Here is a 26508-nt window from a genome sequence, read left to right on the forward strand (position 1 = left end):
ACTGAGGAGCGGGCGGGCCGGCAGGGGTATATATCTAGTGCCATAGTGGCGCCACTCTAGGGGGCGACCTGCCGGCCCACTGGAGTTGCTAGGGTAAAAAGTTTCCGGCAAACGTGCACGCGCGGCGCGCACACCTACCTGGAATGGATATGAGCAACACATCTCGAAGAACAACAGTTACAACGGTGAGTAACCGTCTTTTCCTTTAAATGATATCAGAATACAGCATAGCCAGGACTGTTGATTACATTGTCGACCCCAACCATATATATGTAAATACACAAAACACAAACATTATCTCCCCACGTGTCTTCTGTGGGTTATTTATTTTACAGGATGTTTAATCCTTTCTAGCCATGCATCACAGGATTATTATTATACTGGTTTCACAAAAGAGAGCCCTATTCATTAGGCTCAGAAATGCCAATTGTCATTGAAAAAATTGTTTTGTAATACTTTCCACAGAATTTGTCACTCTATGAACTTTTAATACTACAGCACTGATGCAAATGGGTGTAGTTTTTGTTTTCTCTTAAGCGCACAGATTCCCTAAAGTTCAAGACCAAGAAGTCATCAGAGATGATTTAAAAAAAAAAAAAGACAAGGAGCCAGCCTGGGATCCCCCGTCTGGATTTTTTGTTTTATGAGGCTTTGAACTGTATTTCTTAGCCACTGGCACTTTAGATAGAATCTCTGCTAAAAACTAGGCTATAGGGGAGAAGAAAATAATTTTTAAAATAGAGCTTAACTGTATTTTACTAATTAATAACAAACTCTTCTTTCATAGGCTGACCACTGCTGCTTCAATTTAATAAGTACAGAATTCAGTTGCACAGATTGAATGCATTCTGTCAATAACAGAAGGCAAAGTGTACACAAATATTTGGTTTAGATCCAACAAGTCTTTCACACACACAAGTTCAGTTGGAGCTAATGTGAGGTCTGGGCATGCAGGGCTTTTCCATGATGAATCTTTTAATTTCAAAGTAGCAAGCAACCTTTTGAGGATCTGGAAAGATTCTTCCCTGCCTTCACCAATGTGTCAATGGCTTGGTTTTGGGTTTGGTTTGTTTGTTTTTGCATAGCAGTACTTTAAGAACTTTTTTTTTTAAGTTTTTAATTATTTTAAAAGATGATAAATTTAAACTTTCAAAAGGTTTAAAATTGCATAGGATAGAAATGGAAAAGTTGTCATCAAAACATTTCAGATAAAAAGACTGACTTATTTCTGGTCCTACTTTACTATGTAACTAATAATATAAGACTGTGACAGAGGAAATATGTGAAAGGTGAATTCTTGATTTGAATATTCATTCACAGATTTTTTAAGGCCATAAGAGATCATTATGATCATCTAGTCTAATCTCCTGCATAACACAGGCCACAGAATTTCACTCAGTAATTCCTGCATCAAGTCCATAATTTACTGTTAAATCAGGAGTAAATATTTTAGAAAAATACCCAGTTTTGATTTAAAAATTCAGATGACTGAGAATCTACCATATCCATTGATATGTTTTCCCAATTGTTAATTATGCTCACTATTAAAAAAATTGTGCCTTATTTCTGGTCCGAATTCGTCTACCTTCAGCTTCCAGACATTGGATCTTCTTATATCTTGGCATGCTAGAAAATAAGAGCCCTCTCTCCTAGAAACATTCTTTCCATTTAGGCACTTGGAGACTGTGATGAAGTCACCTCTTAACCTTCTCTTGCATAAACTAAATAGATTGAGCTGCTTTAGTCTCTCAGTGCAAGGCTGGTTTTTCAGAGCTAGACTCATTCTTGTAGCCTTTTTCTGAACCCTTTCCTATTTGTTAACATCCTTTTTTAAAGTGTGGAACCAGAGCTGGATGACGCTGTTCTAGTTATGGTCTCACTCATGTTCTGAAGTAGTGCATGCAGAATTCTAAAAGTACTGTTTGTTAAAGTTCAGTTTATTTCAGTGTAGGTATTGTTGTGTGTTGACTGTTGGCTTGTTCAAATAAGTCCAAGTTTTCACCTCCTGTAGTACACTATTTGCCATGGTTTCAAAAATGTAATATAGCTATATAATATGAAGAATTGTAAAATAACTAAATGAAATTAAATGTTGTAGCAGTGAAGACACATTGACATGTTCATGTGTGTTTCTTTGTGTATTGTAGGTGGCTGATATAATGCAGTGTGATAGGGAATACGCATACATACTTTTTAGCACATTTTTTTTAATTTTAAGGATTTGGGGGGGGTTATATGAAAAAATGTAGATCAAAAATTCTTTTAAACTACTTTAGGTAGATTAGTTTGCTAACTTTCAAATTTGCAGACTTGCCAAACCTCCTTGCATCATTCGGAAAGTGGTGCTTCTGGAGGTACCACAGATGCCAAACCTTGATAAAATCCACCCTATCTTGTTAATGAACGTGCAAACAGTTGTTCCCCATCTGCTGCCTGTGTCTAAAAGGCTAGGAAGCCCTTCCTTCTTGATCACAAAGGACATAATTATTGTCTGTAGAAGAGTCAAGTACAAAGACAGTTCATCCAGTTTGACCGCTACTACACTGCAGGCCACCAAAGATTAACAGCTGCTTCTCCTTTGATTAGGTTAGGTAATAATAGTTACTTTAGTTAATAATTGGATGGATTCCCAGGCCATGTAATTCAGGTTTAGGCTGTCATTTTTTGCTGGCATGTAGCTGAGCTGTATTATTGGAATGGAGCCTGTAATCCTATTAGTCAGTTGTCACTCAAGTCATAGTAGAGAAGATAAGGGGAATTCAAATCCATTAAGGTGTTGTAACAGGTACGAAAATGAGCAAACCACACACATTCAATTTTCAGGGAACGTTCTTGATTGTGCTTCTTTAATTAAATCCAAATCACTCTAATTATAAAAAGAAGTAATGTTTGATTAAATATTTTATTTTTCATAATTAAATCCTGTCATAGAATTGTATTAACTAATCTATATAGGAAATAACAAATTATCTTTGTTTACTTATCCCTTCCTACATGGATACTTCTGAATAGATGCATAACTCTTAGGATGTTGCATTGAAGTGGGTTACTGTATTTTCTGTATGACAGATTTATAATGGTATGAAGATTAGGAATTATTTTTCAATACCTCTTTAGTCAAGTGTATTGGCTTTCCTCCTCTACAAACAGGACCACTGCATTTCACAATGACAAATACTTGTGAATGGGCAAAAAAAGCCCTTTTTTCTGTCCAGCATTGTTTTTGGTTACTACCATTACTATGCACTAGATTACATCTCCAGATAATGTTTTCTAAAGGTTAGTTCAAATCTATGTTGCTCATTAAGAAAAGTTTTTATAAGGCCTTTTTCAGTAACAAATGTATATATTATAATCGTAGTCACTTTTGCTCACTTGTTGCCTGTTCATTTGCCTCTGATTTTCTGTACAGCAGGTAGTCTCAAACCTGCAAATCCTTTTGCATTTGGAAATCAGGTTTTTTAAAATTATGTTGTATGCATATTTGTGCAAATCTGTACAGAGGAGGAGCAAAATAGTTTCATGTGGTGTTCCACAATCCAACTGATATGCATTGATTTACATTTTCTGAACAAATATCTTTTATATGGATTAGTTTGAGGAATATCATTCTCAGTCTAAATATGTAACCCCTTCCAAAGGGCCAGATTTTGCAGTCAGGTTTATAGAGTGGGTCCCAGATAAACATCTAAGCTGAAAGATTTTGGAACCTAAATATTTTAGGGATCCAGAGGATTCTTCAACACTGCAAAGAGTGTTTTATACTGGATTTCTACCCTTTCCAAATGGGGATTTAGCAGGCAGGCACTGTCATATATTATTGCAGAGTGCTAGACTATGGGGCTCTGATCTCATTGAGACACCCACTACTACAGTAAAAATAAACAATAACAATATCATGACAGGCCCCTTAAATGTGATTCTTTTCTTCTGCACTGATTGCAGTTGGGGCAGGCTTCCATCAAAATGTTGTTTGAGCATGTAGGTAGAATAGCCAATATGCCTCAACTTCCTTCAGTACCAAGGTTCTGTAGAAATATCTGGGAATGTTTGTTTTCCCATGTAACAGCTAATGAAAGCCTATTAGCACTCCAGACACTATATGAATTTGGGTCACATTCTGGAGGAGTTCATTTAAGGGGAAAAAAGTGCAAGGGAACAGATATTCTGCACCCATATTTTTATGATTTCTAAAGGATTTTCTTAGACCAGCACACAGATGTATCAAATGCTGATAATCACTTCACAGCAGATACAATACTACAAGTATGTATGAAAATTCATTTGATATCTTTTGAATTTCATATTTCTTAGATTAACAAAATTGGTATTTTTTCTTTTTTTAATACCTTTATTAATTCTTATTTTTTGCACAACTCATCTTTCTAATACAGCCCATGATATACTCTATGTAAGCTGAGGGTGCCCTCCACCATACACACACACACTTATTTTCTCACCACTCAATCAGGTGCCATTTTCATTGTTAGGGATCCAGTGACACACAACACTCACTCTGGGAACATTATTAGAGCAGCATTCAAGAGTAAATGATACTTCTGTGGCATCATTTCTTTGGTTCCCATGACCTCTGCTGACCCAAGGCCAAGAGCCTCAGAGTTGTCCCTGAATCTGGGATTCTTGGATAGAAAGGTAGTTGTGCAGTGACTTAATCATTAGGCTGACCACACGTGTACAATATATCAGTAGTTAATTCAGTAATCAGCAATGTGTGTTAACAAATAGTTGAAAGACTCTTTAAAAAGTCACTTGAACTTTTGTAACCCCCACTCTATCTAGAACACATCCTTTTAGATAAATTCATCCAAGAGCATGCAAGAAATCATTGATATCAACAGTGGATTCCAGATCACTGAGTGCCAGGTTTTAAAGTTCCTTTACTGCAGTAGGAGCAGTGAACCAATAATTCGCTGATGTATTTACCCCAGTCTTGCTACCATAATCATTTTAATTCTTCTCCTAGCCTTAATCCCATTTGTATAGGGTCAGTCCTTCGAGTCCTCCTTCCCCGTTCCACTCTGTCTTGAAATAGTTCCTGAAAACTCCACAGCTACCCAGATTCTTTTGTATAACATCCCTCCATCCACCACAATAATTTTAGTTAAATCCTTTTATTTAATCTTTTTGTTTTGTCTGTCTTTCATATTTATGAGGATGTTTATCATCATGGTATCCAATGAACAAAATGTTCATGGATTTCATTGATGGTCTGGATGAGGAAATAAATAGGACATTAACTATTTTTTCAGAGATGCTGAATTAGGAGGAATTGCAAACATAATAGAGGACAGAGAAAGAATACAGAGGGACCCTAGAAAGATTAGAAATACAGACAAAAACATAAGTTCTTCAAAAATGCAAGTTAATATTTTTTGATGAAAAAAATCTGAAACACAGATACTCAGTGGGAGGGATAGATCTAGAAGAGTAATGCTGAAAGAGACCTAGACCTAGAGGCAAGAGCAAACATTAAATTAGACATGAGTTTGGAATCTGATAGAGAGATCAAAAAGGCCAGTGCTATTTTTGAATACACATGTGAAGACATCCTGTTACCACACATGTAGATAGCAGTCCTTTTCTTTGTGGCTTTGATGTGACCTAACCCGTAATAAGGTGTTCATTTCCGGACACTTCATTTCCTAATATATAGATATTAAGAAACTGGGAGGAATTTGGAAAAAGCAAGAAAATTTGGTGTGGAAAAATTACAAGGCAAAGAAAAGATTTGGAATGAAATATGTTTGTGTGCTAAGCAAAAATTAAAGTGGGAATATGTAATAGCCTACAATTTTAGGAATGGTGTAGTCAGAAAGGAGGGAGAAGAATTGGTATAATAAAATTGGGTATAACTTGAAGTAATTAAATGAAACTGAAATGGCAAATTCAGGTTGAATGTCAGGAGACATTTCTTGATAGTGAGATCTAATAGGTTGTGGTATAATCTCCCATAGGAAGTGGTGAAAACTGCATTGCTTGTCTCATTTAAAACTAGAGTGGATGCAACACTAACAAATGTACTATAGGGAACAGTCCTGCACTGGCAGGTCAGTGGCTTTTCCATTTGTATCATCTGATGCATGTATACCAAATGTATCTAGGGATTCTCATATACATTTCTCTAAATATATTGTACGTACATGTTAATTATTTTGTTAATGAGGTTTCTTGGTAACAATGGTCACTACACTGATATACACTTTTAATCACAATAGAAAGTGATAACTTAGAAATACTTTTAACCTTCATATAGGACTCAGTCCTGCTCACTTTAAAATCACTGGGAAAATTCCCATTTACCTCAGTGATCCAGGATCAGACCTTACTGGAGGATGTGACTAATGGTATATCTTCATTGTAGAGTTAAATCGAATTATCTACTCTCCGGTTGCTTTTCTAGAGGTAGTCTGGCTCAGGTTAGAGTGGCTATACTGCAAAATAATACTCAAGCTGCAGTGTCCACACTGGTTCTGCACTTGCTTATTTGCTGCACTAAGACTTCTGGTAGCATTTCCTTTGGTTCTTTGTGCTGCGATAAGCTGAGCTGCTCTATAAATTCTTTCCCAGTGAATTGTGGGAAACTTTGTTAGTCCTTTCTGAGCACACGGAAATAATTGTGGGAAGGCATTGGAGGACTAATGGCACTTGAGTGGAGCTAGCCTGTGTCTACACTGCAGAATGGTTTAGTTAGCAACTGACAGATTGTGCTAATTTGAGCTTTAGCCTATACCTGATAGACCAGCCATTTCCAATTAAAAACACCACCTTACTTGAGATAAGGGGGTTTTTGTGTGGATGGGACTCAAGCTAAGCTTCATCACTCAAGTTAAAGCTGAAGTGAAGACCCTAAGAGTTAACTGGACTAAAACTAACTGACTGAACTAAAACTAACCGACTGAAATTTTGGAGTTGCATAAACATTAAACCTATAGAAATTGCTAGTTGGTTATCTAACAACTTGTGTAAACTGGCACACACAAACAGCTTCATGTCATTTCACACTAGTTGCAGCCTTTGAAGATAAGTCTTTTTTGTTGTTGTTTACAAATCCCATCCAATGCACATTAGTCAAAGAAAATTGCTTCTTTATGGTCTCTTCAAAATCTAGCTCCCAACATGATGTGAAATGGAGCTAGTAGATCGATGGGAAGATTTTTTCTGAAACCTTGGGCAAGCCATTTAAATACGTTACAGCTTTACCTTTGTGTGAATGTTTGAGAGAGCTAAACTTGCTGGGGAGAAAATTATATGCTCTTAAAACTTGTCTTGTACTGTGGTGTTTACATATGACTTCTAATATTGGTAAGAAAAAATGTGGGCTATGAAATCCTACTAAATTATTTGTTATTACCATAGTTCATAGTGGGCTGTTCTGACATGCAGCACCCACAGAGTGCTAAGTATTTTACAGACAAATCATATATGAATATGATCCCTACCTCAAAGTTCTTACAGTCTAATTGTAGACATGACACAAGTGAAATCAACAAACAACTGGAGAAGGAGGGAGGAAATTGGAAAAAGAGAGGTTGAGGATTACAGTAATAAGGTCCCACAGTTATTAGATTTGTTGTGTGTGGTGTTGGCGTTGGTTCTGTATCAATAACATTAATTGAAGTTTTGCTATTGACTTCCAGGGGTCCAGGATCAGATAGATAGTTGATGCACGTGAAGTTTGGGTAATTCTATTTATGCTTACAGAAATTAATCCCCAAAGGGGGGGAAAAATCAGAAATGTTATAAAATACATACTTGTCCCTCATTGTTAGAATATGTCCTACAAAATTGCACCTCAGCTATCAGCTAAATGAGGCTCATGTTAAAATAATCTTCATTATGGGCTTGATCTTGCTTCCACCGAAGTCAATTAGAGCTTAAATGGGAATAAGATTGAGCCCTAAACCAATATCTGTTTATAAAACTCAAAATAGCAGTGGTGTTATAATGAAGTTACAGCGTATATAATATCATCTGGAAAAACAACATTAACGCCTGCATATTCAAAGGAGTATTCCACTCTGTGCTTCTGTAGTGAAAGAATCAATGCACTAATTAAAAAGGTGAACAATCTGATTAAACTGTATTAAGATTTTACTAAGTGTACGTCAAGGCACTTACACACCAGACACGTCTTTTAAATACTAAATTTATTTTTAAATTTCAGTAAATATTCCATATAATTATTGTTCTCTATTTGTGTTTATCCAGAATGCAGCAGATCAGATAGCATTCCGGGTTGCAGGAGGACTCACAGCCCTTGAACACATTCTTCAAGTAGTGATTTCTTCCACGAATCTGAATGCAGTTTTACGGATTCCTCCCAAGTATGTATGGTGCTACAGTTGCCATTTTGAATCATTACTAGATTGTGCCATCACTGATGGGAAATACTTCTTTTCCACTAACCCCATTTGACTTTATTATTTATCTAACTGCTTGCTGCTCTTTCCTGGTGGTGTAGATGTTTATGGCCCTTGGTTTTTATCTACCCTGCCATTTAAGTTCCAGATGGAAGACAGGATTTGGCCCCAAAACTCTAGGACCAGTTTAAAGTCTGTAAGTGTTTCACTGTTTCTGTTTCTTTGAGAGGTGATCTCCCTGCCTATCCAGAATGAGGAATGCAGCAGACACCTATATCTCTGTAGAGAGGAGACCCACTTTTTAAAAAAGTTAGACTATCAAAGTCCCTGTTTTGTTTTGGGGTGTTTTTAAGTGCTTTTATGTGTTGTGATCCTAACTTGATCCAAAGTGAAACAGTTGTTCCTAGATATCACTTTAGATTCCTCCTGTGCCGCTGACACATTGGGCAGTCCAGTTCCTCCATTGGGCAGTCCAGACTGGTTCCAGTCACTCGCTGGTTGTGGTGCTTCTTCCCAGGAGATGCCAGCATATATATCTTCTGTCATTGTCAGGTGCCCACTTCAATGCTTGCTAAGCATGTCTCCCATCTTCCATATGGTGTACATGTCCCAATGACCTGAGCTTTCTTTCTTTGACGATATTTTCTAACATGGCCTGCTCTTTAATCTTCCTGAGTCTCGCATTTGTTGTTTTGTCTTTCCATGAAATGTGTAATATCTTCCTCAGCCATCTGTGATGGGCAGACTTCAACTTCTTTTTATTAGCCACTGTCATCAGCCAAGTCTCTGCTCAGTATAATAGCATGTTCAGTATAATCACATGGTATAATCTGACCTTTAATTTGGTATGGAGACCTCTGTCTCACCAGATGTTCATCCTTCCAAAAGTGTTATTTGCTTTTCCTGATCTCATTTGAATATCTTTATCGAAGCTACTTTCAGATGTCATTACACTCCCCAGATAGCCAAACTCTTCTACTTGTTCAATTTCTTTTCCATCTATGTAGACTTTTGTGTCTATTGTTCAATTTCCTACCTTCATAATCTTGTTTTCTCTGCATTTACTTTCAATCCAATTTTTGCTGCTTTCTGTTCTCTCTCTGATATAAGGGTAGTCATTTCACTACACGTCATACTTAGTAAAGCAATATCATTGGCAAACTAAAGATCATGTAACTCATCAGTAGTAACACATTTTACATCATTCATGATAACTTTTGTTGCCTGCTTCATCACCCAGTCTATTGCTAATGCAAAGAGGATTAGTGATAGCACACACTCTTGTCTAATTCCAGTCACAATATCAAACCACACACCTAGGTCTGTGTCTGATCTTACTAAGTGTATACTTTCATTGTATAGACTCCTTCAAATGTTGAGTAGCTTGAGTGGTATCCCATAGCTTCTAGCAATATCCCTCAGCATTTCTCTGGACACTATCAAGCACTTTCTTAAAGTCAATAAAGTTGATTAAGATTTTTTTTTCCCCAAGCGGTAGGTTTTTTTGGTGATTTGTCAGAGAGTGAAATCTGTTCACACAATGATCTGTCTGGCGGGAACCCAGTCTGTTCATCTCGTAATATTCCATCCACTGCTTTCTTCATTACATGCAACATAACGATAGCCAATATGTTGCCCAGAATTAATAGCAATATAATACATCTCCAGTTTGTGCACTGGGTGAGGTCACTCTTTTCTGGCAATACGGTGATGATACTATCTTTCCAGTCTTATGGCACTTGTTCTTTCACCTATATTTCATCACAGAATTTTGTTAGCTGCTGGGTGAGAATTTTGCCTCTTGCCTTTAGTACCTCTGGTTGAATTATGTCAACCCCAGGAGTTTTGCGGTGTTTGTTGTCTTTAATCCTCCTAGATATTGCTGTCTAAAATTGCTACTGGAAATATGTCTAAGTTCGCTGGTAGTGCAGGAATGCCTCATTATAGTGCATGAGAAATAAAAGTCTGAAGGTTAAGTATCAGGACCCCTAAAGGTGGCCAGGTGTTAGAAATGAGCTGCAAAAATGGTAAGTTAGAAGAAATTCATTAATAGCATGATCTCCTCCTTTAGCTAATCTTTTAGCTGTAATTTGTATCCACTTTAAGGCCCTCTTACACTGCCAGAGGAGAGTAAAGAGACTTTGGTGTGATGAGAATTGGGCCCACGGTCTTCTCTCGTGAACTGTTTTCGTTGTGAGTTTGGAAAACACCAGCAATGTTTCGTGTACTACCAAACAGCAATACTTCATAGATTTCCTGTGGAGTTTGAGAAATAATTGTCTCTGTTGTAAAGTGTGATGAGGCAGAGCTGCATCTCAAGAAAAAGAGCACTCAGAGGTAAAATGCCTCTTGGAATTCCCTGCTTGCTCTGGAAGGAAGGGAGAAAAAATTTGCTGAACTCCTTTTATGTCATGTAGCATCTGGCCTGCTCCACTGGTCAGCACATAGGGATGATTCCTTTTCCAGTGAATTGTTTCTAGGGCAAGTAACTTGGTAGAAGTCTTTGCACTCCCTCAAGCACAGGAGCTGTGATTGTAGGTGACCCATATATGTGCAAAGGTGAGAGTCCTGTCTCCTTTCTCACACTGCGTGGCCACAGTTTAGCCCTAACTGTTTAGAATGGCATTTTTTTCTTTTTTTAAAAAAGTCTCATTTTGGCAAGATTTTGTTGAGGGAGTTTGAGAAAATTGTGTTTATATTATTGAGAAAATTTTGTTTAAAGTTTGCTACACAGTATGAAAATGTATTAGTTTTGAAAGGAACTTGCTGTGCTGATAAATGAAAACCAACTTCAGCTGCAAGGTTCATATAACTGAAAAAAAAATCTTGGAAAATATAATCAAACCTTTTTTTTTCTCCTCTTACATATTAACTCCCCCCCCCCCGTGTCTGGTTCCAGTGATTCCTTACTTTCATGAGCACTAAACTTACTATTGTTAAAGTACTTTTTGCTTAAAATATAATACTTTATATTAACACACAAGCTTTTAACCACTTCTGAACTGTGTTCCCAAATCAAATATCTACAGAAAATAGAGATAAAGGTTGATCTTTCTATCTGTTTTATATATCTAACAGATTCACAGAGAGATATCTGTAACAACAATTTTGCTCCAGTACTCAGAGTGATTTGTTTCAAGTTATTATAAACAACTGGGGTGGCCAACCTGTGGCTCTGGAGCCACATGCGGCTCTTCAGAAGTTAATATGCGGCTCCTTGCATAGGCACCAACGCCAGGGCTGGAGCTACAGGCACCAACTTTCCAATGTGCTGGGGGAGGGGCGGTGCTCTCTGCTCAACCCCTGGCTCTGCCACAGGCCCTGCTGCCACTCCACCCCTTCCTGCCGCCTCCTCTGAGCCTGCCATGCCCTCACTCCTCCCCCTCCCTCCCAGAGCCTCCTGCATGCCACAAAACAGCTGATCAGGAGGTGCAGGGAGGAAGGGGGAGGCACTGGTCAGTGGGGCTGCCAGTGGATGGGAGGCGCTGGGAGCTGGGTGAGGGAGCTGATGGGGGCTGCTGACGTATTACCGTGGCTCTTTGGCAATGTACATTGGTAAATTCTGGCTCCTTCTCAGGCTCAGGTTGGCCACCCTTGCACATCATTGAAATGAACAATGTCTAACTGTCTGACTGCAGGGTGTGGTGTAACTTACTCTGAAGAAAATAAAGTAATAGCAACCTTCTCTAGATGAAAAGAATGTGTTAATACACTAAATCTAGGAGTCTCTTGAGAATATCACTAATAATGCTGTCAGAAAGTTTTGAGGAAATGATGGACATTTTTAAAAAGACTCTTCTCCATTGGAAGGAATCAGTAGATCTCTTTCTCATCCAGGTACAAATAGGTATTGCTGTATTATTCTCAGCAAAATCATAGAAGAATCTCTGAAGGTTGTTTTTTCCATCTATATACAAGATGGCAAGACCTTGCGTCAGTGTTTTAAATCATTCTGCCCTTCTAAATATTGGCTTCAACCTTCACTAGTGCATAAATATATTTAGGAATGATGGATGATAGTGAAGTATTACGGGGAATGATGACATAGGATTAAAAGAAATAAAATCAGATGTTTAATTTTAATTAGTTTTATTAACACAACATTCCATTTAGTACTTCTTTTAAAAAGGTATCCTACTGGAAGCAGTCGCTTGCAACAGTTATTTTATGTGAAAAAATAAGAAAGCTGTGTACAATTAAGAAGACAGAAATTTTACTCCTTATTTTATTCTTTTCTTCCAAATAAGCCATTTTCTTTTTATGTTGCATTCATTGTATGTAGTAGGCCAGTGGTCCCCAACGTGGTGCCCGTGGGCACCATGCTGCCCTCCGGGGCATTTGTGTGCTCCCCCCTAGTGCCCAGCAGGGGAGAGAAGCCGTGGCCCTGCGCCTGCCAGGGACAGAGAACTCAGGCTGCGGGCACAGTGTTCTCTGTTCCCGGCAGGTGCGGGGCCTGCCTAGTGCCCCACAGGGGAGAGAAGCTGTGTCCCCGTGTCTGCCAGGGACAGAGAGCTCCGGGGCTGCAGGCTGAGGGTGCCGGTGTTCTCGGTCCCCGGCAGGCGCGGGACCCATCTAGTGCCCAGCAGGGGAAAGAATCCAGGCCCCTGCGCATGCTAGGGACAGAGTACTCCAGGGTTGCAGGCGCCAGTGTTCCCTGTCCTCACGGCTTCTCTCTGACTTCTCTCTTCTCTCTGGATTCATATATTATGGAATATTAAATATGTTTTTTGTATTATTTAATGTACAAATACAAAATAAGCCTTGAAAAATTGTTGGCGCGCGCCACACTCTTCTGAAAACATGAATGTGCTACAGGTCACAAAAAGGTTGGGGACCACTGTAGTAGGCTATCAATCTGTAGCTTGCAGCTTTTAAACTGCCCACTGTTCTTAAAGTCTTCCATGTCTTCACAATAGCTCTGGTCACTGAAACCTCTATTTCCAGTTGAGGAGGCATCAGAAATAGCAATGGACCTTTATACTGGAGTATTTAAATAATAAGACAGTTTACACTTGAACAATGTAGTTTTGATTTGGAGGAGTACCAAATTATCTTCAAATGCATAGCTCAGAACTTTCTTGAGTAGAGTTTGGTTAATTAGCATTGCTGTTGCCCAGCCACATGCCATTAAACATTGTATCAAATTCAAATATGTTTATGTTTATATTTAAAATACTTTTTAACTAGTGAGGCCTCCATGTTGGGAATGCAGTTGTTAGGCAGTCATGCATTACAGGTGGAAAATATTGTCTCAAAAGTAGTTTAAAATTATTTCACTTTCTGAATAGCCTTCTATTGGCAAAAAAATTGCAGCACATGGAGAAAAATCATAGTTTAGTAACTTCTTATTACTAAATAAGAAATAATAAGTAAATAAGGCAACTCCCATCTTTTCATGTACTGTGTATTTATACCTGTCTACTGTATTTTCCACTCCATGCATCTGATGAACTGGGTTTTAGCCCACGAAAGTTTATGCCCAAATAAATGTGTTAGTCTCTAAGGTGTCACAAGTACTCCTCGTTATTTTTACTATGATATAGTTCATTCTTTTGAAGATGTGAAGCATCTTTGATTTGTATTTGATTTATTAGTAGTACAAATCATGACTCTTTGAAAGGTATTTGAAAATGCTGAGCACTGTCTAGTAAGTTTCAGTCATTACTTAGAATAGGATATGTGTTTTCAGATTGCTTCCTAGACCTTTTGTGTATCAATCTGTGATTATGAGTCACTAAAACATTTTGAAAAGTTGATAAAGCAATTCGCATTTGTAGGGAACTTACAAACAACTGTCAGTTATTTTGACATTTTTTGTGTTCATGGAAATTGAAAGAAATGGTAACATTCCAAAACAATGCACAAGTTTGTTTGGTTTTTTTCCAAACAGCAGCACTGGAATGCTCCAGGATGTATAAAGTACAACCAGTATATTTAAAAAAAAAATCACTCCAAAACAGAGAAATTCTAAATTTAATGCTAACATTCCTTCCAACAAATACAGTGTGAATGGAGCTTTTTGCTGGGATTTTGTGTTGGATTTCTCTGAGGCATTGATTCACAGTTCCATTTACAGATTTGTCACAAGTGTTCAGTTCTACATAGACTAATTTCAGTTAAAATTTACATAATAGTTTCAAGTATGCTATTCTGAGATTAATTTTAATAGGAAAGGTCCTGTTAAAATCCAGTAGTATTTTACATTGTGTCCATGCTGTGTGTATACTACCATGGAATGCAATACATGTTCATAGTCTATTATTATTAAGATAATCTACTGTACTGCATATGATGATAAACTGCTTTTGAAGTTAAATATCTCAGTCAGTTCAACATACCAAGAGGGTCTGGCCAATATGCATCACAAACAATATACCAGGTGAACCTACTCCACGAAATAGGTTACTTGCTCTCTACAACATCAGCATTTCAGGTGCAAATATCGTCCTGGGTTTTTAGTTGAAAAGTTTTTGGATTAATCGAAAACTTTCAGAAATTCTGTTGGTTGACTACATTGTAAATGAAGAAAATGATGAACTAATGACATAAATTTTACATATTACAAATTACATAACTGAGGCTGAGAACTTGTCTGGCCAAGTTTCAGTCTAATGCAAATAAGAATGGCAGATTTATAAAACCTTCAAAAATGAGGTTAGAATGGAAACACAAACAGAGCTATAATGTCAAACTTCAGCTATTTTTCTAGCTCTGTTAAAAGATCTGTGAGAGATAACTATCTTTAAAATAATTAAGCTGACATTAGACCTTAAAGTATGTCTATTTATTATAGTATATAAAATAAACATGTGTTGGCACCATTTCGTATTTGGCCATAATTCATTCACATGGTGTATCTATTCCAAATCAGCTGTCACCAAGATCAGAATCAATATAGTTCACTAGATAGATCAGGAAATCCCAGTTTGGGGCTTTTATGTTGCAGAGTTTATGATTAAATGTGTGTGTGGATATAGGTATTCATGAAATTATAGTATTTTTATTAATGGAAAAGGTTACAATTTTTTTTCTGATTGTCTAAACAATAAGTGATCAGGATTAATCTTTTCAGATCTTATGTATTTATTGCAACTCATTGAAGTAGAAAGACATTTTAATTATTTTCTTAACCGAATATCTTATACAATGCATATTTCTTTATGAAATTCATGATCTTTGTGTTTGCACCTGTATATCTTTTATGAGGCATATGTATTTACTTGTAAACATCACTTCATCTCTTTTTTCTCTTCTGCTTCCAATTTGTAGAGCTCATTTGGTACAAAATAGTAGTTAAAATGTTCAGGTTAATAGATTCCATAAACAATAAGAATATGTGAATGCATTTAAAAGGGATTATGCTAAAATGTGACCATTTTATGAGACTACAGAAAAATTGAAAGACGTGTCGTTGAAAACATAGTTTTATTTGTCATATGTTAGACTGCTCCTGAATACAAATAGTAAATTCAAAATAGTGGGGCAAAAATTGTATGTAGGCATCATGGTGGCTCTCTATGCAGGAGTGAATTTCACCTTTGGAAACTGTGGACGCAGAGATACATCTTCCTAAGCATTCATTTAAGTGGGCATCTGAAAAATAGCAGTGTTCTGAAAGTTAAGATGTAAAGTTTAGTATAACTTTTATTGCTATAAGAGCAGCAATATTTCTACCAGATTTTGTCCTTTTTCACAAGTATGGCTCTCACTTTGCTCATGAGGCTGTAAGAGGAATTTTCAGATTTGCAATTCGGAAACACATAGTATTCAACTAAAATCTGTCACCCTTTCTTGAGCTTGATTTAAGTGTTTTTCTTAATACCCGGCTATAGCGACACTGGATATGGTTTGATCAGGCCACAAGTGTATCATTAGATGTCTTGGACTACCCGACAGATAATGTACAGTTCAGGTAACTCCATGACCATTTCAACATCTACCTGGGGGCTTCCACCAATCTCTCCTTTCCATCCTGGTCCCCCAGCAACTCATTTCTGGGACTTTACCAGCCACCCCCCTCGAACAAGGGTTAAGGTGGGCTATAAGAAAGGGGGATTGGCTCCCTGCTATACCAGTCATAGGAGCCCCAAAACACTCTCCCCTCCGCGTTTCACTCTTTAAAACAAAAACCTCTTTTTTAAGTCTTTAACAAGCCATTTATCTGCTCCTGGCAAACCTGCTGTGGGGATGGCAAAAAAAGCCCCACACCAATGGGCCAATCTGGTGGTGAGGGAAAAGGGGCTTCTCCCACTGGGCTTGCCCCTCTAGCAATTCCCCAGCCCTTCCAGTCTCTGGGGATGAGTCAGCATCACAATGCTTACCCAGTCCCCCTTTACAGCAGATTCCGTGTCTCTCTCTCATCCCCTGCCCATGAAGCGCTACTATACCCCTTTCCTGGCAAGCCAGACAGTGCTCCCCCCACTTAAAGGTGCAGTGCGGTCATGTTAGTTGCTCAATTTATTTCTTAGCTTATTCTTAGAGATGCTTCTCTTCTTTTGATGTGGTAAAGTGGTGAACTAGGAGTTACTGGTACAATTTTCCTTTACATAATCTGAACAACATTGGATCAAGATTTATCTTTTACACAAGAAATCATCATGTATTCCTTTATAGACCCAAATACACCATGGAGTGTCACAAATCCACATCATACTCTTGAGTGTTGTGCTTTGCGTTTGAGGTGACAGCTGTGAAAAAAACACATAACCAGACATTGGCTGTTACACATATGTGCAGAAATTGGATTGTATACATTATTCTTACTAAAGTTGCCTTTAAATTTATGCATGAAATTTTTCTTCCAGATTCAACTTTTTCAGACAATATAAAATATCTAGTGTGTATTTTTGTTGTTGATGATGTTAACTAACACCACCATTTTTTCAAATCATACCCCCTTTTAAGGGCTCTGCTAACAGAAATCCATAGCTATCAGGGCTTTTTTTAGTGAATGGTGAAACCTCACTCTGGCATGGAATCTGCTTTTTATTTTAACCCCTTAGATGTATTATACAAATCAATTTTAAAGGTTGCACAGATAGTATCTAGTAATATCAACTGGTGCAAACCTTTCCCTCCAGGTGACTTTGTTCAAGTTCAGATAACAGGAAAATGAATGTGCTATGTAAGTAAACTGTAACTAGATTGTTGAGAGAGCTCCAATTCCATAGGACCTGACTTTTTATGAACAACTGAAGCATGCTGAGACTTGGCTGTTTAAACCAACCATTTTTTTGCTCTCAGTACAGAGAATCAGTGTGATCTAATGCCTGTTAACCTGCTGTCACAAAAACTCCTTCATACAAACAAATTCTTAAATAAGAGGGTTTTTTCAAGATGAGAAGTTTTCCACCTGACTATCTTTAAAAAACAAACAAAGCACAGTCTTTGGTTGTAGCTGATTCTTTAATGAAAAATAAAATGTAAATCAGTTTTCTTCTTGCCTTAAGTTTTGAAAGAAGTTTGCAATTTACTTTTCTTAGGTTATTTTGTGTTTTGATATAATTTACATCTCTGCTGACTTTTTAAAGTTTGAGTCCTATGAAATGGCATTGTCCTATGTTTAGTGCTAACACGAGCAAGAAGTAAAAACATGGAAATAAACTAAACATTGTCATGTATTAATTATCCGCGTGACTTCCCCCACCACAATAGGTCTTGCTAAAAGATACCACTTCACTCAACTAAAATAGACAGTTTGTGTGGTGTTGTATGATTTAACTATTTGTGCTCATCTTAAATTAGGAATCTGTCTGCTATTTTGTGATGAGGTTAAGCTATTTAGAAGTAGGTGAGGAGATTACTCGGGATATTATCCACATCTCTCTTTCCCCAAAATCCTGGCAGCATGGTGCAGCTCAGAACTTTAATCCCATGTCTACAAAATAAAGCTTTATTATAAAAAGATTTAACAATATGCTTGTTGTTTTGTACTGCCCAGATTGTTTGTTAGGCCAGCAGGACAGCAAGTGCTGCAGGAAAGATTTGGCATTTGTAAAAGACAGATGATCCATTTAGTGTGAGGGTCATTTTTTAAGAACAGAACACTCAAAGGGGAGGAGAAAGAACTGGATTATAATAGGTTTTATTATTGGTGTTAAGGTATTAAGAATTAGTGTCCAGGTGTATTATTTCTTAGAGAAGCATTTTATAATTTTCATAACTGATTGACACTGTTCAGTTTTCTGATTACAGAACAAGCCATAATTTAGCATACTTGAGTAAAATTCCCAGTTTTGTAATATTTTATCTGTGTGCCTTCAATGAAAATCAATTTGGAGTTAGACAGCAAAAACCCTGCATGAGTAACAGAACCCAGGCAGGAAACAGGATTACTGCCTCTGCCATGGTCTTACTTACTGACCTGTGGGGAAATCACTTAACCTTTCTATGCTTCAGTTTGGCTACCCATTTTCCAAACAGATAAAGTAATATTTACATACGACAGAATAGTATTGTGAGGCTTAAATAATTAGTTCTCTGAGTGAGTTGCACAGTGTAAATGCAAATTATTCAGAGGCTGATAGCAGATAGATGGGGGGACATTTGTTACTATTAAAAACTTGATTGGAGGGAGGAAATTGTTTTTCTTTCCTTGTGTCTTGCCATACTGCTTCTTTCATCATCCAGTCATAGTAAATATCATGGGAAGCCAACCTGAGCCATTGCTATAGTGTGTAGAAAATAGTCTGCATAATATTATAGCTGGATGGATATAGTTGTTAGCGGTTGCAGTGTAAAATAAAATATTTTGTTGCTATGGGATTAACCACTACCTTAGACTGAAAATACTTCCATAGTTTGCTCTCCCATTTTACAGTTTTTTATCTACTTTATAAATATTTCTGAATGTGAAGTGCTCTGTTTATTCAATTTGTAAGTATTGTTCAAATGCTCGTTACCTGAGGTCCAAAACAAGCTTTCTCTGCAAGGTTACTCCCTCTGGGGAAACATTCACTCCAGACTAGCAGTTGGTGTGAGGGCATAAGGGTTCTCTGAAGAGAATGACCTCCTTGCAAGATCAACATCCAAAACCTGCAGCATCTGTCGGTTTTCATGACCGTTTCTTTCTCTCTCTGTAACAGAGCCGGGTTTCACATTTGACAGTACTCAAGCACAAATCAACATTGCCCTGCTGCACTAGTATGTGAACAAATGGTGTAGATGGAAGGAGCTCTTTTGGGTTGTTTAGAATGGATTTTAGTGTGGGAACAGTTTCTTTCAGTTAATAAGTCAGGGCCTCTGAACTTTATATAAGGTCTGCCAGATTCTACTATAAATGTAAATATTGGGGGTAAATTGTACACTTGATTTGTCATATGTCATATAATAACTTATAAGAACGGGTTCCAAACTTAAACATTTTCTGGTGAAAAATAAAAGAGGGTTAGTTCTGTTGGCTTCCACTATTTCTATTTATTAGTTGTAGTTAGTCTTTAGAGAGCCCATTTGTGAGTCAGAGAATTTAAGATCGCATTGATGATATACAGAATAAACAGGTAACTGTGAATTATGAGGATGTAATTCCTTTGAGGATTTCTGATGTCATTATAAACCATGTGAGTGAAGCTCTAGTGTTTGTTTATGCAGTCTTCAAAATCTAGAGATGGCATTATAGCCTCATAATTCAGTTCCTGGTTAATTTTTAATTTTATATTTCATCCTGTATCCGTACCTTGTCTCTTCCTTTACGGTTCCACTGCTTGCCATTCTGTCTCTCTCTCTCTCCATTCTTTAACTACTAACCCATCTGTCACCTCCATTCTGCTCTTTTCTGTCAGATACCAAACTAACTGCTTTCTTTCCCTGTCAGAACAGTGAGAAGTCCTCTCAGCTCTCCAGGTTCTGTTCAAACAGCAGTGGTTGGTAAAACTTTGCAGTTCACCCTTGTGGTAGCACAACCATGAATTTGATTGTCTAAGTCTTGTAATAACTCACCCAGTAATTGAGGTGGTTTTATTTTTTAATGAGTGAGGGGTTGTAGTATGTTTAACCTCATGCTGTGTATATTTAATTCCAGTCTTTCAAACTTGGAGTTACTATTCAAAGTCTTATTTTAGAGGTAGGCTGTTTCTATATGTTTGTGGTACCTTGATTTTATGGAAGCAAAGGTTATGACTTTTCACCCACGTACCCCAGTGCACAAACATGAATTAGTTTTGTGTTGTGGGATACAATTTTAGATAGAGGCCATGATTCTCCACTCATTTACATTCGGGTAAATTAGGAGTAACTTAGAGCGTAATTTAGAGGAGAATCAGAACATAGATTCTAAACTGTTCTGTTCTCTTCTGTATATGAAGACATATATTAAAGATAAACATTGTTCACATTTATTTATGTTCACATAAGATAAATAATAAAATGTATATACATATATTTTGGTCAAACTTCAGGATAGAACTCTTCTCTGGAGCCAAAATTTGTGTATCATAAAGAGTGTATTTATAATTGGATTTACTCTAGTTTAGAGTAAAGCCCTCCATCAGAGGGTAGACTTATTATGTGGTTTGAGTATATGTGCATCTAACTTAGCTTTAAAGCTGATTTGTGGGTGTGATACAAAGTTTAGAACAACAACAGTAGTCAATAAACCACTGCTTTACATGTGAGGAAAATACTCTATTACCCTAACATAATTTTGATAGCTTTATTGATACATACTTTTTTAAAAAAAATGAGTAATAAAATCTGCCAGTGTAAACACATCAAAAAATAAATTTAGTTTTGCAAATTGGTAAATTTAAGTTACAGTTAGATGAAGTTCTTGACACACACACAGCTTTCTGTGCTTGTCTCAGAGGCCTTGTGCAGAAATGGTGACAGTTGACAGCTGTTGTTCTACTAATAAGATTAAAGTAAAGAAATTAGTTGTGCTGACTTTAATCTGCCATTTAACGCTGCAAACCACCTGGGGCCTGTTTCAGTGCTGACACTTCCAATTTTAAATAAAAAAAATTCTATAACTGAACCTTAGTTAAGAACATGTCTAAATACATTCTAATCATAGCAGTCTATAGTTAACAAGCTTATGTTATCAATTAAAAAAGCCCTCCTTATTATGAAAAATTAATTTGACATGCATTTGCTTATGCCACACTTTCAAAGGCATTATTTCAATCTTTGGAACTTCACATACTTTTTTTGGATGTAGGATTCATTTGGGAAATACAAAACCAGGGTATATTACTTCAAATTAATTTATTCTACATCTAAAACAGGATTTTTCATTTTAGATCTATCTAGAATGATGGTTCTTTTTTGGAATTATGAAATATGCCATCCACTCAGAGCTGTATTTCAGTAAGAGAACCACATAATTCTAAACATTTTGAAATAAATTATCAAGATGTAAAGTTAATCTGTTAACTTCAAATTTCAAAGGTTAGGAAAATATATTTTCATATGATCTTTCCTTTAGAGCAGTAAGTGAAAGAGCTTTCCAAAAAGTGAGAACTAAAACTTGTCCTTTATATAGTAAAAATAAACGTTGCAAGATGTCCTTTATGTTTCTAATTGTAATAGCCAGGGGCAGCTTGCCTCCAGGCACCAGCACGCCAAGCACGTGCCTGGGGCGGCAAGCCACGGGGGGCGCTCTGCCGGTCGCTGCGAGGGCGGCAGGCAGGTTGCCTTCGGCGACATGCCTGCAGAGGGTCCGCTGGTCCCGCAGCTTCGGCGGACCTCCCGCAGGCATGCCGCCGAATCCACGGGATCGAGGACCTCCCACAGGCAAGCCACCGAAGGCAGCCTGCCTGCCGTGCTTGGGGTGGCAAAATGCCTAGAGCTGCCTCTGGTAATAGCCTTATTAACATATGTTGACTTATCTTTGCTGAAAGAAAAATTAAGTCCTCTAGAGCAGTATTTCTCAACCTTTTTGATATCAGGGACCGGCTTGTTGCCTTCCTAAACTGTGTCAAGGAAATCTCGGACCAGTGCCAATCCATGGACCGGTCATTGAGAAACACTGTTCTAGAGCATAATTTTTCAGTACTACTGTGGGAATATATTTTTCATCCTTCATTTTGTTAAATGAAGGATATAAACTTCTTTTAAAAGCTAGGTTAGGAAAAGAGAGCTTGGTTGCATATATATTTTTACTTTTAAGCATGATAGATAAGAGGCATATTAGTTGAATTTTCCACAGGAATTATCAGTGTAGATTGAAGAACAAGTGAATGACATTGCAGCTCAGTAAGCATTAATATGATATTGCATTTTATACTGTTTGAACCACATTTCCAGAAGAGTGCCTTCCAATCAGAGTGAATATATTAATTTATAACAAGACAATATAAACAATACACAAAATATTTTTATTAATAGTTATATTCAGAATATTAACAAACAGGCATTATGATTATATGGATTTTCATGTCTAAATGAAGGGAATTATAATATCAACTATCATATAAATAAGTTCTCCCAAAAATGTTCCTGATCCATTTTTAAATGTTGCAGCATGTTCTACGTTCCTATCACAGTCTCAATAGTCTCATAAGTTTTTACATTCCTCCATCCTTAGTGCCCCATTTGCTGTCACTTTCTTAGCAGCCCAGGAAGACTAGATGACATTTCCTTTAGAGTCCAATAATGTTTGCTTTCATTTGGAGGAGAAGCAATTGAGCTATACAGAGGAACGATTTACTATAAATTCACTGTCTTCTGAGCATTCCCAGATCTTACTGCTTTGGGAAATGTGGGAAAGAATTTGAAATTGATGTATATGATGCCTCTAAATTGTCAGCCTTTGGAGTTAGATGATCAGCTGAGACAGTAATGAGCACAATATAAATAAATACCTTGGCAGGCTTCCTAAATGTTTGTACCAAATAAATCTTATTCAGTATGGAACTGCACAAAAACATATTATTAAGACTCTGCTACAATATGATGACCTTTGGCTTTCTCTCCGTTAAGTATTTTCTCACCAGTTGTAAGAAAAAATAAAACTATAAAATAAAGATAAATTTATTTAATTAATTTAGTTAGTAAAGTCAGATGGTGACTTTGACGGCTTCTCTATAAAAATTTGTCAGTGAGCACTGCCACGCCATTCCAGAAAGTGAATTTTACTAATGATCTCAAGTTTGGTTGTCTATTGAGCCTGGTTATCCTCCATCACATTAGTGATTGCCATGTATTTAAAAACAGAAATAAAAACAATCTCTCTCTTTGCTTTCCTTTTGGAAAGCAACCAGAATTGTTTATTGACTTTATTTTATTTTATTTTATAGTTGTGTTGTATGTGTGTTTTGTGTCCGTGTGCTTGTTTGTAAGAAAAGAAATTTTTGAGGAAAAGCTAAGTCAAAGAAAATATTGTGAAAAAATTTATTCTGAAAATGATAAAATCCTTTAGGCAGGTATATCTCATGTGGCAATGAGTTCCATAGCCTTGGGCCAGTTCCTGTGAAAGTTCTGACTCCACATAAATCATTCACTTTGCATAGGAATAAATAACTCCACAAGGTGCAACATAGAGAAGAACCAGGCCTACTGTATATATTTTGAACTGTTATGGCCCATTTTGTCTAGCTTTCTTTTTGCTCTTCCAGTTTTTCAGAATTGGCACTCTCCCTTTTGCTATTGGAAACCTACCATCTATTTCCCCTCATACGTACGTGTAGCTCCCATCATTGCTAATGTAGTTATGCACCCAAGTTTAAAGTCCCCATAATGGGGATGCCAGTGATTCCTGAAGACGAGTTTCGTGTAAGCTCAGAAACTTGTCTCTTTCATCAGCAGAGATTGGTCCAGTACAAGATATTACCTCACTCACCTTGTCTCTCTAAGGGTGTGTCTACCCTGGCACTTTACAGCGCTGCAGCTTTCTCGCTCAGGGGGGTGAAAAAACACATCCCTGAGCGCAGCAAGTTCCAGCACTGTAAAGTGCCAGTGTAGACAGTGCACCAGCGCTGAGAGCCATGCCCCTCGCGGAGGTGAGCCACATTAAAGCACTGTCGCGGCAGCGCTTTAACGTTGCCAGTGTAGACTAGCCCTAAGTCCCAGAATCATCAGGAGATTCACCTGAGGCAAAAGACTGATGTTTCACCTGTTAATTGTTGTTTTGTTCAATACAATTCACCTTAGTTTGCTGAGACTGCAAGCCAGACCCTCTCTAAAGCTGATCCCAGTACAGTGTTAGCATTTCCTGCTGATTAATTTATAACATATCCTTGTGCCTGAATATTCTGCTACCAAACTGACTAATGATCTTGTATACCTAGGTTACTTGCATGAGACAATGAATTCTGCCAGAAAAAAACATTAGTTTTTCAAATTGTGCAAAAATGAGAGTTGTACCTGATGTTGCACAGATATTCCTTTTTTGCCTTTTTCATTGACTATATTTCTAATATACCGATGATCGTGGGGGCGGGAGGAATCAAAGGTTTGATTTGCGTGTATGTGTAAGAATGTGAAGGTGTGTAAATATGCACAGACGTTTAATACCACATGTAACATAGGAGAGCTTGCACTTTTTAACATTACAGCTTCCAAGGCATGCAATTTAGTTTTAAATCCAAGTTCTGGTTCTAGAGCAGATGCAGTGGTAACACACTATAGAATTTGGAATGTATATAGGTTCACTCAGAACTTCTATATCATGTCAATATTTATTTAACCTACCTCATGCTAATTTGTATTTTCTGTGTAACTTTTCATACTCATGTTTGTTAAACTTACCTTCATTTTAGGTTGCCTAATGATATTCCTCATAGCCTAATATTTATATTTAATTGTATAGATTAGTATATTTAAGAAGAGAAGTATGTTGACATTTCATTTTTTATTTTAGGTCACTCTGCAATACTGTAAATGTTTACAACCTGGCCTGCAGTAATTGCACAGAAAACTGCACCTATGTTCTGTTCAGTAATAAGATCACTTTTTTAATGGACCTGTTGATGCATCAGTTAATGGTATGTAACATTTTTACCCTGAATTAGAAATGAAGTGTGTTTGCGTAGTGCTGGTATACTAGAATATTTGGTATATTAAAATACCAGAAAAATATGGGATTCAAAGTCAGATATATTTCTACAATGATATTAACATTGAAAATGTCTGTATGTACTAGGGAAGTTAAAACAAGAGTACCTAGCAAATTTTCATTGGTGCCCCATCACATCTACCATTGCACTCAGAATGTATATCAATACAAATCAAGGTGATGGACTGCTGCTTTTTCATGTGTATTTGGTTACTGTGTATATACAGTATATACTGTAATTGTGTATAAGTTGAAAATTTCTGCAAACAGATTCTGCAAACACACACAAAATATATTTAAGAACTAAACAAAAAACACTTCAGATGGTCCGCCAGTGTTTTGTCTTTAACTCTTCCAGTTTCAGTTCCACTGAGATTACATTCAGAGAATACTTATCTGAGCTTTATTTCTGCATATGTTCAATTCGAGTATCTTTTAATATCTAAAACATAAGTCTGCTCAATTTGTAATCTTAATTTGGTTTGCAAAATTGTTAAACAGCAGGCCTATTTAACTGAGAAACTTTTAATTTTGCAATGTTTCGTTTAATTTCAAATATCATTAAATATTTTATTTGAAAACTCATTTTTAATTCATAGTGACCTGCTCATCATGAGATATTTAGTCTAGAATTTCTACTTATAAATTGTGTGTATGTATTTTCATGAGCCAAGCAGTTTGTTAATTGAAAAATTATGTACATGCCTTAAATAATTTACATAACACTGTTAGAGTCAACAAGACATAGGACTGTTAATGAACACTTAAAAAGTGACACGCAAAAGATTCTTGACAGACAAAGAAAACCTGGAGGCAGCATTTAAATTCTGCTCTATGTAATTGCCAATTCATGGTTTTTCAAAGCTTTCCAAAAGGATTCCAGGTATTAGATTTTAATTATATTTAGTGAAAGTTGCATGTATAATGTTAGGCCAGCCACAACATTGTTTTCTTTCTGCTGAACAAGCCAAAACACAGACTCCATGGTTAATTACACAAGGCATTAAATACTTCAGCACTTTACAAGTGGCAAGATTGATTCTGATGCCAAACACCCTCCCCTTCCTCCTTTTAGTAATATGCCAAGACTACTATGCAAAGACTAACTTCCTCTTTTGTTGTAGAAATATACAAAGT

General features: G+C 37.0%; 1 protein-coding gene across 7 annotated transcripts in view; it reads left to right on the plus strand.

The window, feature by feature from the left end:
- The window catches only part of SCAPER (S-phase cyclin A associated protein in the ER), a 357501-nt gene that overhangs the window by 235436 nt on the left and 95557 nt on the right, over positions 1 to 26508 (plus strand). For all 7 annotated transcript variants that reach the window (XM_050966970.1, XM_050966969.1, XM_050966973.1 and 4 more), the window contains 2 exons: positions 8230 to 8345; positions 25177 to 25300. In XM_050966970.1, the coding sequence (XP_050822927.1) occupies positions 8230 to 8345; positions 25177 to 25300 (240 nt within the window). The remainder of the gene's footprint in view (positions 1 to 8229; positions 8346 to 25176; positions 25301 to 26508) is intronic.

The sequence above is a fragment of the Gopherus flavomarginatus genome, chromosome 9 (genome assembly GCF_025201925.1).
Source record: "Gopherus flavomarginatus isolate rGopFla2 chromosome 9, rGopFla2.mat.asm, whole genome shotgun sequence".
Lineage (NCBI taxonomy): Eukaryota > Metazoa > Chordata > Testudines > Testudinidae > Gopherus > Gopherus flavomarginatus.